Raw genomic sequence first — 13,993 nt, 5'->3', positions numbered from 1 at the left:
AAAAAAATTTTTTTTGTTGTTTTTTTTCTTCTTTTATTAAAAAATGTTTCTCTTTTTTTTCAATATATTAATCTGTTCTTCCCATAAATTTGACTTCGTACCTATATAATTCTTCGGGTGTTGTTTCTTACATTTACATTTTTTCAACCATACTAGAGTTTTTTCCTCATCTACAATTTTATTTTAATTTTTAAGGTCCTCAAGTGGACCTTTTACATAACTTTTAATTTTTCTTGATCTTTCCATATATATTGATTTTAGTTTTACAAAATTGTATTTTATTTTATTTTTTTTTTATTTTTTTTTTCTACACCCTAATGTTTACATTGCTGGGTTTGGTTTTTATTTTGATAATTATTTTTCCTTAATTCCTTGTTTGAGTTTAATTTTTTCTGCCTGATTTGTGCTTAAATTAATTTTTTCATAAATCTTGGCTATTGTTTTTCGAATGGCAAATTGCTTTCCTCCTCTTTTTCTTTTCAATTTTATCGGTTTTGGAACTTTAGGTTCATCAATTTTTTGAATCTTATTTCTCTGTCTATATTCCTCGATTGTTATTGGCTTAGGGCCTTGTTTGAGTATTTCAGGTGTTTTGTTTCACCTTCTTGGAACTTCAGATTTAGTTTAACTAATCTTTGAAAAATTTGATCAAATTGGCTTTGACTTTGTATGTTATATCTCAAAATTTAGCAAAAAAAAGGTTTTTACAGCAGAAATTTGAATTTTTGCTTGTCAATAGGCAGCCGTTAGGTTGCCCGAATATTTTCCCTGCTTAGAAATTATGTCTAAAATGTTAAAACTATTTCAAAATTAAGGTAATTATATTTATTATATTTATACTTATTATGCTGCCTGTCTTATTCTGAATGTGGTTCTTTTGTTCCTTCCAAGGTAATATCAATAGTTTTACTGGTCATATCCACTGCTCCTGCATCATTTCGATTATAAAGCTCGTAAATTATCATAAAAACTGCTAAATGGCGTCATTTTTGAGTGCTCCAAATTGGTCATATCCACTGCTCCTGCATCAGTTCGATTATAAAGCCCGTAAGTTATCATACAATTTGCTAAATGGCGTCATTTTTGAGTTCTCCAAATTTAATTCATAGAAAACATCATTTGCTTCTTTTACAAGTCTTATTAGGCTGTAATCAGCCAGTAAAATCCTTGCCAGCTATGAAATTGGGCTGAAAATTCAGCCAGTAGAATCATAGGCAGGATCGCCATATAAAAGATTAAATACAGGTAAATGAGCTTTAACATCAGTGAGCGAATTCTGAATGTCTCTTCATTCAAATATTTCAGCTTATTTATATTAAATTATTCTAAACATATTCTTACATACATATTTACATTTAAGCATACATACTTACATGCATATCTACCTTAAGCATACATACTTACATACCTACATACAACTCGATACAAAATATGTACCTACACATCTGTGTTGAGCTGTGATTTCTGTGGGAAATGCATTTGCAAATTTGCTGGAATTCAAATTTGTTTGGTTGTGTGTTGTACACACACCTGTATTAAATCGTGTGACTGGCTATATCAGCAATAGTTATCAAATGCATATTTATGTGTTGATGAACATTTAGATTATTTTTGTATCAGTGTAGCATATTAGACTGATTTAAATATTTGGCATTAAATTGTTGGCTGTTTACACTACAATGGGTATAAATATTTTATTACAAAAGATACCAATTTGCTGTTTTTTGTTAGCTCTACGGTCTCAAGTTTCTCTATTAGCTCTGTTGTATTACATATTCGTTCCCTAGCTCCAGAGTATCTTTCAATATCGTTTTTCAATATTTGGATTGTTTGTAACATGGTGCCGATTTAAAATTGATGATGAGCCTCATTGGCATGTCCGGCTTGTGGACTTTTGGTAGCGCAATCAGTGGCGGAGCCAAAGGGTTCATTTGGACCAATCTATGTGCCATGTTAGAATCTACTGTATTTGTTGCATTTTTTATAGCAACTTTGATTTGTTTTTGGTATTCATCTGTGGCATCCTCTCTTATTCTACGACATTTCATTTCCTCTATGAGATATTTGGTTTTGGCTATATTTGTCTTTTTCGATTAGCACAGTGGTGTTTCCTTTATCCGCTTTCGTTGTGACAATATTGTTTTTCCTTAGTTTATTTATATTGTTTTCTCCTCTGTATTAGATGTTTGTCCTTCCTGTGCTTTCACCTCCGTTTTTATGATTTACCTGCACATGTGTCTTGCGTGCTCCTGTTCTTCCTGTTGTATCAATGATATTACGATCTCCGCATCTACAATCGCCTGCTCCGTTTTTTACTGTATTTTGGTCCATGATATTGTGCTTCAGTCCCTTTTCGAGTTGTGCCTCTTCTTCTCTCCAGCAAACATCAATAAAACAGTTAGGGTTCTTCACATACAAGCAAAAGGCCGACGTCTCAACGTACTCGAAAACATGGAAATCTACAAACAGAAAACATTCGACGGTATGATAATAAACGAACAGATAAACACAATTTCTGATACAATATTCGAGCCTTTAAAACTTGTTTACAAGAAACAAAGTAATCACACAGGTACAACAGACAAACACACAACAACAAATAAACACAAAACAATTAACGCACCAAAACAACAAACCCAGAAAGAAGGTCAATCGACTAAAATTAAGGATTTTTACCCGCCCCAGTCAGCCACACAAATCGATCAGTAGAAACCATTATTGGTTCTGAATGAACACACAGCACATACACATAACTAAATACTCACAAGCATCAATTTTGACAATACCTGCTCATGTACCTACGAACTATAAATACAGGACAAACAACAACAGATCAGAACGAAAATCGACACTGATGAGGGCACAACGCCGAAACCGGTTTTTCCCAAAACTAAATTTGACAAGGGATGATGGAAAATCGTTCCAATATACATCAAGTAAATAACCCTACAACCACCTACATAGTGAGGCAAAAAAGCAGCATAATGAAATGCCGAACAGCTAGTTTTTGGTGAATTGTCATAAGCCGGGACATCGCAGAAAACCACTCCTTGATCAAGCCCCGCCTCTCATAGGGATAAACAAACATCTCCCTTAGTATTATGACGACATCCGGCAACTACCAACTTAGTTGTTTGATCGAAAAATGCATAGGGAGGTCCTAAGCCTAATCCACACTGAGTCGATAAATACCTTCGCCAGGTTGCGCCCGGTGAATCCTGCATCACCAAACGGGGAAAGCAGACTACCTAGAAAGACGGGTGTCACTCTGGTCTAACTTCTTACTGTATACTGTAACATGTTGAACTCTTACTTGTTCATGATCAACCCCGATATACGTAATGCATGTTCCGCATTGTTTTTATTTAATTTAAGTCGAGTTTGGGAGTATTCCTTGAAGTCGCGGAGTACTCTGTTGCGAGTAAGAAACTATTTGCCTTCTCACCAACAAAAGTCTTGTTCTGGAAGGGTTTGACTTTTGATTTAATGGTCTACTCATTTATTACATTCATAAATTTAATGAGTTTGAGACAAAAATTCACAAAAATGAAATAAATATAACAAAAACATCAAACGGGAAAACTGAAGTTAAGCCACATACAAACAGACGCAGTGATAGACTAATGGTAGGCCTGCGGTGTTAGAAATTTGAAGACTCGAGTTCGAATCTCACTCGAGGAGAATATAATTTCTAATTTAAAAATACAAAGATATCTGAAGATAATAAAATTACAATAATTTTATAAGAGAAGTTATTTGTTGTTTTTCACATACTTATGCCTGGTCTTTCAGTGCGAGTCATGGTTCAACTATATGGTTGGCTCATCTGTACAATAACAAAATATGTCTGATCAAATTGTCAAAATCTGTGTATTGGTGTTGGTGCGAATCGTATGGAATGGAAACATAAAACATAGCAGTTTTTGTATGTGTAAGAAAATGTTGCTAATGTGTTGGTTTTATTTTGAGTTTGCCATCTCATTTTGACAATCCCATTGACCATGCAATGAAATAAATAAAATCAGCTGATGAGATGAGCCAACCATATAATTGAGCCATGGTGCGAGTTTAAACTCTAGTTAAAGTTGACTAGAGTTTAACCTTGTCACTTTGTTCAATAACATAAAATTTTGCTGCCCATCTCATAAGCTGAGCGGCAGGGTTAAACTCGAGTCAATTTAAACTGGAGTTTAAACTCGCTCTGAAAAACCCGGCCTTATACAAATATTTCAAGAGCAGGTTTCTATTTGTATATAGACATGAATCACACAATATTGATGCACTTAATAGTTTGCTGGTCACCGTGGTGTGATGGTAGCGTGCTCCGCCTACCACACCGTATGCCTGGGTTCACACCCCGGGCAAAGCAACACCAAAAGTTTTAGAAATAAGGTTTTTCAATTAGAAGAAAATTTTTTTAAGCGGGGTTGCCCCTCGGAAGTCTCTGGCAAGCGCTCCGAGTGTATTTCTGCCATGAAAAGCTCTCAGTGAAAACTCATCTGCCTTGCAGATGCCGTTCGGAGTCGGCATAAACATGTAGGTCCCGTCCGGCCAATTTGTAGGGAAAATCAAGAGGAGCACGACGCAAATTGGAAGAGAAGCTCGGCCTTAGATCCCTTCGGAGGTTATCGCGCCTTACATGTATGTATGTAATAGTTTGCTGAAAAAGTTATAGCTTTTCTTTAGTTAAGGTCTAAAAACAAACAATAAATGTGTACGATTTGTCTTGTAACAATCTTGGGAGAACCAGTAGCAATTATTTACAGTCAAATCACTACAAATTACTGACAAACATGACAGAAAAAACAACAAAACAAATTTACATGCAAAAACACTTACTTTTCAGTATCAAGAAAAATGTAAATGTTTGCACACACGAGAAAGAAAACTTGACCTTTTAGAGGATTTTTTGAGCGTAAGGACGAACTTAAGCAGTTGCTGTTGGGGATAAATAATTTGTAGTTTAATGCTCATCTTCACCTTATATTGGGCACTTCCCCACCCAAGTGCTACATAAAAAAAAAAACTATAAAATACTTGGCGCGATTTACCTCCGAGGAGACTTAAGCCGAGTTACTCTTCCAATTTGCGTCGTGCTCCTTAAAAATTGGCGGGACGGGACCTACATGTTTTATTCCGACTCCGAACGGCATCTGCAAGGCTGCTGAATTTTCACGAGAAGCTTTTCATGGCATCATCTTAGAACAAAGTCGTTAGTGAAGTATTTTCAACGCCACAATAATTGCATCTTAGGTAATTAATAGGTTAGTACACTTACGCCTAGGTGTAAAACTGTATCCTCACATACGTAACGTGAACGAAATCAATGTTTTGATTCTCAATAAATATGAAACTGGCGAACCTGTTATAAAAATGTTAAATTATAGATTTAACAACCCAATGCAACAAAAACGCACTGCGGCCATTTTCATTAAAAATTTTCTCATGCCCATATAACCTGTAAGTGAGTAACCGTAATGGCTTAAGGAAATACAATCCGTCACCGTCGCGAAGCACACTCAATTTTTCACAGACAGCACGTACATGACGTAATGTGAGACACGTAATGACTGACAAAAATATCTTTATTTGACAGTAAAATTGTAGATTTTATTATCAAAATAATAATAGTTAGGCAAGGTGCACACGAGGGTACGCGTCATAGACGCGTATTAGACGCTGCAGGCGCAATCTGTACGTTTTGATGTTGAACACATGTACTTGAATGGAGAGCTGCACACGAGGCGTAAGCTTCATGAAAGCGACAAAGCGTGAAAGCTTCATGGAGCTAAGCGTACAACAATAGCCGTGTTTTTTAACACGCGTATATCCGTTTACGCTTAAACTTTATATGGACTGCTAAGCGACAAACTTTAGATTAGATTAGATTATTTATTTATTACGGCCAGAAGCCTAATTCGTAAATTTGAAAATATTACAGTTTTTTATCTTATAACTAAGGTTTTACAATATTCATATAGATTTGTTTTAAATACTGTTATTTGGTTGCAACTTTTTATATCCATAGGCAGATCATTGTAACTTTTCAGACCCTTGTAGAAAATGTTCTGTTGATCAATTTCAGTTCTAAAAAACGGCAATTTGAAATTATGTTTGCTCCTCGTATTTATGTTGTGAGTTTGCTCAACTAATGCTATATTTTTATTTAAATACTCAGGTTTGATATTAAATATGAATTTCATGGAGTGGAAAAAAATCTTTTGTTTCACACTTAACCAGTCTAAAGTCTTCAACATGTCAGCCGTTCGTGTATCTCTAGGTTTCTGAAGAATAAATCTCATGCATCTATTTTGAAGCTTTTGGAGCTTGTCTACTTCTTTATCCGATATTATGAATAGAATGGACGGGCAGTACACGAAGTGCGGTTCTATAACTGATTTATATAAGATTATTTTGTACTTTTTCTGAATGAATTTAGTTGTTCTCTGCATCACTCTTATTTTATTAGCAACTTTTTAATTGTATAATCTATATGATCTTCAAGTTTGAGTTTATTATCAATTATTATTCCTAAGTATTTTATACCGTTAACTCTTTGTATGATTTCATCATTTATTTTTAGCTCGGCTATATCCTCCTCATTGATATTCCTCCTTGTTATTATCATATATTTAGTTTTATTTATGTTTAGTTTCAGTCATTACCACACAACCATTTATACAAGTTATTTATTTCATGTTGCATTTTGGCGAGTGCAGTATTAATATTATTTTCACTTATCATAATTAATGCATCATCCGCAAAAAGTCTAATTTCACAACCTTCGATAGCATTGACTATGTCATTTATGTATAAATAGGTGCCAATAATATAGGTGCCAATACTGAGCCTTGAGGTAACCCTATGGGTACCTCTAATTCATCCGACGTCACAGCATTTATAACTGTTTTCTGCTTTCTCTGCTTCAAATAGTTGCGGAACCATTTAAGTTCAATACCAGTTATGCCAATCCGCTGCATTTTTTTATTAATATCTCTCTATCCACCGTTTCTAAAGCTCTTTTGAGGTCAAGGAAAACTGAAACCACTACTTTTTTGTTGTTTAGCTCTTCTTTCCAATCGGATATCACCAAGTTCAGCGCTGTCTCACAGGAGTGTCTTTTCCTAAATCCTGACTGTTGGTAGACTAGTATATTATTTACTTCAAGATGATTCACCAACAGATTCTTAACAACGACTTCGAGAATTTTAGCATCACTTGGAAGGGTATTTATGGGTCTAAGTTCTTCAGGTTGCATTGTCTTTTTAATTTTTTCCACAGGTATTATTGTTGACGTTTTCCACATTTCAGGTACTACACCATCTTCTAAGCTGTTATTAATTATTTGAGCATAGAAATATCCGGTATACGATATACAATCTTTTAGTACACCTTCGGATAGCAGTTTTCTTCCACCTATTTTATATTTAAAGTCTGTTAGGATATTAATAACATACACCTCTTGATTTGCTGCTCATAAATTTGTCCTACTAAATTTCAATACGTACTATACTCAGATGTAACTGAAATATGTGTCATTGTTTCACCCTCTACACTAATTCTATGTATTCTATGTGTGTCCACAATTCATCGCAATTGATTCAGCTATATGTTATACCATCAGAGCGTTGTGTCTCCGCTTTTCGGTACACCCTGTTGCTGTAGCTAGTTGTTTAACCACAGCCGCTAGATGGGTCTCCTAAGCATTATCTAAGCGAGGATAGGCGTTTTTTTCACGCGCAAACGAAACGTATACGCGTGTAAAAAAAAACACGGCTAATGTTGGTCGCTGAGCGTACGAAGAAAGAACAAGTGTAGGAAGAACAAGTGTTTGTTTACATTTTTTTTTTATGCAAATTTGTTTAATTAGTTAGGAAATGTTATTTTAGTTAATAAAAATGCGTGAAAGGTATACTATCAAAGCGAAAAAGAGTATTCAACACCACAAAAGCTTGGTTAGTAATTGTTGAAGCGATTAAAATGCTAAAAAGTGTTGGAAACTAGAAATCACTTTTTTCTCTAGTCCGCGGTGGTGTAAAGTTGCCTTTCATAATTTACAAAAGCAAGGGGATGCAAACAACTTTTAATACCTATTTTCCTTTGGTTTCGTGGACGGATATACCTGAGGAAATTTAATGTTTTATTTTTTTTTTCAATAATTGTTTGCTTTTTGTAGCGACGCTCGAAAGTAGCTTCGTGTGCAGATCTTAAGGCGTATAGAAATCGTAGCTATATGTCATATCTTGTACGCGTCTATGAAGCTACGCCTCGTATGCCTTAGTCAACTAGTAGCATCGATTCAATTTAAACACTAATTATTCACAAACGCGCACTATAAATTTCTAAAAATTCAGTGCAACATGTGTGACGTGGTTGAAGTGCATATGTCAAAAGCATTGTGAATCAAACTAATGTGATATCTTATCTGTAAACTGCCTGACAGGATGTTCAATATGGCTACTTTTTGGCGTTTTGACAGGGTGTTCAATATGGCGGCGCAGAGGGCCGGCTATCTTCAGCGGGTGATAGAAAGAGATACAGCATGAGACAGCGATAGTCAATTACAAATCAGGTGGTCCAATCACTTTGGAATTTTGACGTCTATGCAGAAGATATCACACTTACTTTGATTCACAATGGTCAAAAGTACAAAATTGGCAAAGTATAAAAGATGCGATACGTAGCCCTACTGGCGTTTAGCACTAAAATAAACACAGCCAACTCTGTTGTCAGTTTCTTCCTTGTCCGCCAAGTAAGTGACTTTTTGTATCTACTCAAGCCATAATTCAATATTATTGCGTTACAACCTAACTCGATTTCGAGTTTTGTTCTGCGTGACATTTCGGAGTGAAAAAGTCGTGTTTTAGCGCGTCAAAAAACGTGGTGCGTTGTTATTAAGTTGGACTCTAATAAGTACGCGTATAAAAAGCATACTTTTTTTTAATTTATTTACCTTTTTATTGTCCGAATAGAGCAGCGAATCCTGTGATCTACTTTCGTCGTCCTCTAGATGTAGATCTTCCCTGGGTTCCTACAATGTTTGTTAAAAGTTAAGAAACAATATGTTAGATGGACTTTAGCTTGTTGGTAAAATTTTTAATAAATTAAAAAAACAAAATAAGAGCGTGATTTACATATGGTTCGTTAATTCGTTAATAGGGAGCGGGGGCCCTATTCAGTAACTGTGAGTTTTGAAATGTTCACTTTTTCTTCATATAATTTGTATGAAAGAAAAATGTACATTTCAAAACTCATAGTTACTGAATAGGGCCTCTGGTACTTGTTTTGTGTGTATTTTGTTTTTATGTTATTGAGCTTTCATAATTTCATAAAAACAAAGTACACATACAGAAAAATACCAACCACCTACTAACGAATCAACGAGCCAGTTGTGAATTACGATAATGAAGTTGAATATCAGCCCATTATATAAAATAGAGCGCATTTTCACCGATTTTCCTTAGTTTCTGAGAATAATTGGACCATAACCGAGAAAAGTGTGTGCGGAGGCACATGCCAAAAAGGTGCTTCGTCCACTCTGCACGTCCCGAAGGTTTAGGCGAGTGTTATGGATATGGGTAGCCCTTCTGTTAGTACCCCGAATGCCGTGGGAACAACTTTTACGACCAGTTTGAAATTCGGATCTGTAGATTTTAGTCGCTTCTTACGACTGGCATGCCTTACTGCTGTAATATTCTAAGTCCCTTTAACCTGCTGGGCTAGATTCTGGTGGTCCCTGAAGCCAGTGACTGTCAGACGACCTTGAAAAGCGGAACTAGTTTTTTTTAAATGATATGTAAGATGCCACTCTTCAGGCTTCCCTTCTAAACATTATAACCTTTCATTACAGTGTGTTTTTTTTTTTTTTTTTTTTGTAATTATAATTTTATAATTTAATTTCACGTAAATTTGAAATATAAAATATTATTCCAAAACTTTTTAAATATGCTTTGAAATTGTATGAAGTCGTTCGTTACATATATATACTTTTTATGCAAATAATCAGCCCAATTGTAAACAAAAATTCCTTGCGATATTTTCCGTTCTCCCGTTTCTCGTATTCACTTCTCCCCCCCTTGGTAAATTAAAAGGAATGCATCAAATTAGTTAAAGTGTTTGTTTCTTTAACAAAAATATACCTCTTTGTACAAATTTGTGCTAAAATACATTCGTATTGTCACGGATATTAGCATCACTAAGCTATACCATCACTAAGGTCATGCTAAGCGATATTTACGTCAATAATCAAATCCTGTATACACATATATAAGACAGCTGAGAGATGTCACACACAGATGCATTTACTTATACGCCTATGTGCGCGCGAGAGACTGTAAACTACAAACATTCACATCAATAATTCAATCTTTATGTATCTACATAAACGAATAAATAATTGCGTCTACACATATGTACCATGAACGAATACGAGCAGGGGAGAGTCAATGCGCAAACACTTTCATATAGCTGAGAAGTTTGAGAGCTCATGGACAATGCTAGTAGATTCTGGAAAAATGCGAACGAGGAAACCAAAGGGTATAAAAGGCAACAGATGGAGAGGCGCTGTAATTCAGTTTGAGTTGAGCAATCAATCAGCTATTGATTAAGCACGCGATCTGGCGGCCAATAGTAGAGTTCAATTTGAGTTATCAATCAGTTTGGTTATTAAGCCAGCGAGTAGCAAAGTATAAGTGTCATTGTGAAGTACTTTAATAAAGGCCATTTTTACATTATTCAATATTGGAGTTATTTATTTAACAGTTTAGTGATTCGAACTTAGCAGAGGATTGCAAATAAGAGGATTTGCAGCAAATTCGTTACAGTATCCTAATATAATATTCTTGATTTTTAGTCGAAGAGTATATAAATAAGCAGCGAAAGAGATCTTGGTAAATTTTATGCAGGCATCCAGAAATTGCACAAGGATTGCGTACTACGAAAGAGCAGTGGCCGTCAGAAAATTGCTTTGATGGAAGGGAGAAGGCAACTCCACCAGATTTGTGTCATCGCGCAGTCTTCTTCTTAGCTTCTCTGTTGATGTCGCTGTGACAGTCGCTGCGAATCACACGGTGAAACTGCAGTTGCCTTAACCACTAGGCTATCCTGCTTGTATTTGTTTTCTTACTTAATTCAGTTTATCTCATTTCTAATTGCGGTTCGAATCTCGGTGAAACATTTGATAGCATTACGAAATTGCCTGATGATGATTACGTGGCGGTTTTCGAAATAGTACCAACGCAATATGCCAGTAAATGTTTTTTCTCTTTCTTGTCAGTTCCTCTTAGAAAAATATAATAACACTACTCAACAAATTTTGATCAACTTCAGTCTCCAAAAATAAAATAGGCCTTTCTTATAGTGAACTTTTCTCCTGATTCCGAATATGACTTCCATTTTCCTGTGGCAGATTTAGTTTCCGAGATATTGGCGAAAATATGAAAATTCCCATTTTTGCAGAATACTACTTCATATAGGTAGGGCAAAAATTTGTAGTTTTCATTTTTTCATTTTAAACTGTTGAATTATACATTATACTAATTCCCATAAACATTTCTTGCCTTCACCTCCCTTAAGTATCTTCAGTAGTTTGGCCATTCCAAAAAACGTTCAAAAAATGTTGAAAAAAAATGCAATTTTTTACAATATTTCAGATTTAACCACTTTAAAATCGGAAAAATTCTATTGACGAAAAAAAGTTAGCCCTCCTATGTTGTAGGTAATTTAATTACGAAAATTTTAAGCATACCAGTACAACAATCAGACGTGCCGTTGAGACTATAGCCCCGTTAACTTGCAAGCGTCTATCCTAAAATTTTTTATAGAGACAATTTTTATTCAAACTACGTTTTTATTTTTTTATAACGTTTTATTATAGACATATGTTTGCACATTAAACTGTATTCAATTGAATAATATGAGTATAAATCAGCAATTCAGTAAAAAACAACAACGACAACAACATTAAATACATACATACATATCTACATCTAAAAAAAGTCAAATTGAGCGATTTTACCGTGGTGGTCAATAGTGAGGGACGTGGGTACTTTTAACTACCAGTTTATAATTTTCTGGGGGTTTGTCTCCCGTATTATTGTCCAGAAATAATCTCCCATCATTTCTTCATTCCAAAAACCTTGGTAACGCTTTTCAAAAATCAAGAGGTCTTGGTGAAACCTTTCACCCTGTTCATCACTTTCAGCACCTATGTTTGCGGGAAAATTATCCAAATGTGAATGCAAAAAATGCATTTTGAGGGACATGTTGCGTTTCATAGCACTGTAGTTTTTCAACAAGGCTTTGAACATCTCTCTATAGTTGGGATCTTTGTTGTTGCCAAGAAATCCACTAACGACTTGCTTAAAGCTGTCCCAAGCCGCTGCTTCTACTGGTGATAAATGATTCGCAAATTTTCGTCTTTCAGCAACTTTCTAATTTGCGGTCCAACAAATATACCTTCTATTAATTTGGCTTGAGTTATTTTAGGGAAAAATTTCGTTAGGCACTGGAAGGATGGCGCGTCCTTATTTAAAGCCTTTACAAAATTTTTCATTAATCCCAATTTGATGTGAAGTGCTGGCAAAATAACTCGTTGGGGATTTACTAAAGGCTTTGCGATATTGAAGGCACCTGGTTCGTACTCAGCTCTTGGTGGCCAGTTTTCATGAATATAATGGGTTTCTCGAGCACGGCTGTCCCAAAGACAGAGAAAACAGAAATATTTAGTGAAACCTCCTTGAAGTCCGAGAATTATAGCTACAGCCTGGGATATAGTTCATATACTATTTGTTTTAAATTGTACCACCGAAAATGCTTGCCTTTAAGTCCGCACAAATTTTCCAATTAAATTGTTTATATTGAATGCGCTCAAGTAAATTGGATATGCTTAAATAAGTTTCTTTAGTATTCTCAGAATGTGCCACTGGTATTGACGGTAACGAATTTCCTTTATGGAGTAATGCTGCTTTTAAACTATGCTTCGGACTGTCTATAAACAAGCGCCAATCATCCACTTTATTTTCTAATTTTAGTGCTTCAAATAAACCTTGAACATCATTGCAGTAGCAAATATTTTCACTTTTAGTAAAAAAAGAAGAGAAAGTCTTGTGTTAATTTCGAAATTTGGAAGTACTTGTCGAAGGGCCCAGGCTGCCCCATTGCTGCAAACGAGATCCTAGAACGTCGCTATCAAATTTCGATAATTTCAAATCTCTGACCAAGTTCGGCTTGTGAGACTCGATGTGGGACCTCTCCTTCTTGTTCACTGTCTGAATTATCTGCTTCGGAGTCACTTTCGCTTGAGGCTTCAAAACTTATAGGCGGCCTAGGTATGGGTAAGGTATGGTCATGTAGTTTTGGTTTTTTAGCTGATGCCACATTTGGATAACTTATTAATTTCCTCTTTTTTCTCGTTTTACCTTTAAGGTCTATCACGCAAAAATAGCACTGGTCGTGGTTAAAGGGTTCAGTCCACATCATTGGAACACCAAACTTCATGTTATGTCCTTGTAACGAACTTCTCCCGAATGCTGCCGTTTACTAATGAAAAAGGGCCAGGCGCATGCTTCCGAGACGGGTCTGCATACCTTGCTATGCTACGGTCTGGCTCAGGGAAATGGGAGTGGGCTTGTCTCGGTCACATACAGCGAAATTCGTACGAAACAAAATTTGTATGCAGGGTATTTAACACTACTTACCTCATGAACGTAGATAAAAATACAAAAAAAAAAAAAAACCAGCGAAACTCAAGCAGCGAAACAAAAATAATTTATTACAACAGCGGAATCGAAAAGGTTCATAGCAACCAGCGACGGAGGGATTTGAAAGATGGCATTTTCCCTCCTCGTCTTTACCCACCCAACCTGTTAATGTACCTTGACTTTACGTACATTAACCCGAGAAAAACATTTAAACCTGGTATACTAACCTTTCCCTACATTTCGTCATCAGAATAAAAGAATCAGGAATCCATTTTTAGTTTACACTACAAAGA

General features: G+C 35.5%; 1 protein-coding gene across 8 annotated transcripts in view; it reads right to left on the bottom strand.

Annotated features, from left to right (window-relative positions):
- LOC137249764 (reticulocyte-binding protein homolog 1-like) overlaps positions 1–13,993 on the bottom strand; it is a 319,862-nt gene that overhangs the window by 151,190 nt on the left and 154,679 nt on the right. For 7 of the 8 annotated variants that reach the window (XM_067781637.1, XM_067781634.1, XM_067781638.1 and 4 more), the window contains one exon: positions 8,954–9,031. In XM_067781637.1, coding sequence (XP_067637738.1) covers positions 8,954–9,031 — 78 coding nt within the window. Of the gene's footprint in view, positions 1–2,273; positions 2,460–8,953; positions 9,032–13,993 lie in introns of those variants that run through there. The other variant, XM_067781640.1, reaches the window with a different exon arrangement.

The sequence above is a fragment of the Eurosta solidaginis genome, chromosome 4 (assembly GCF_040869045.1).
Source record: "Eurosta solidaginis isolate ZX-2024a chromosome 4, ASM4086904v1, whole genome shotgun sequence".
Lineage (NCBI taxonomy): Eukaryota > Metazoa > Arthropoda > Insecta > Diptera > Tephritidae > Eurosta > Eurosta solidaginis.
The sequence above is the reverse complement of the archived record's forward strand: the minus strand, read 5'-3'. Positions and strand labels throughout refer to the sequence as shown.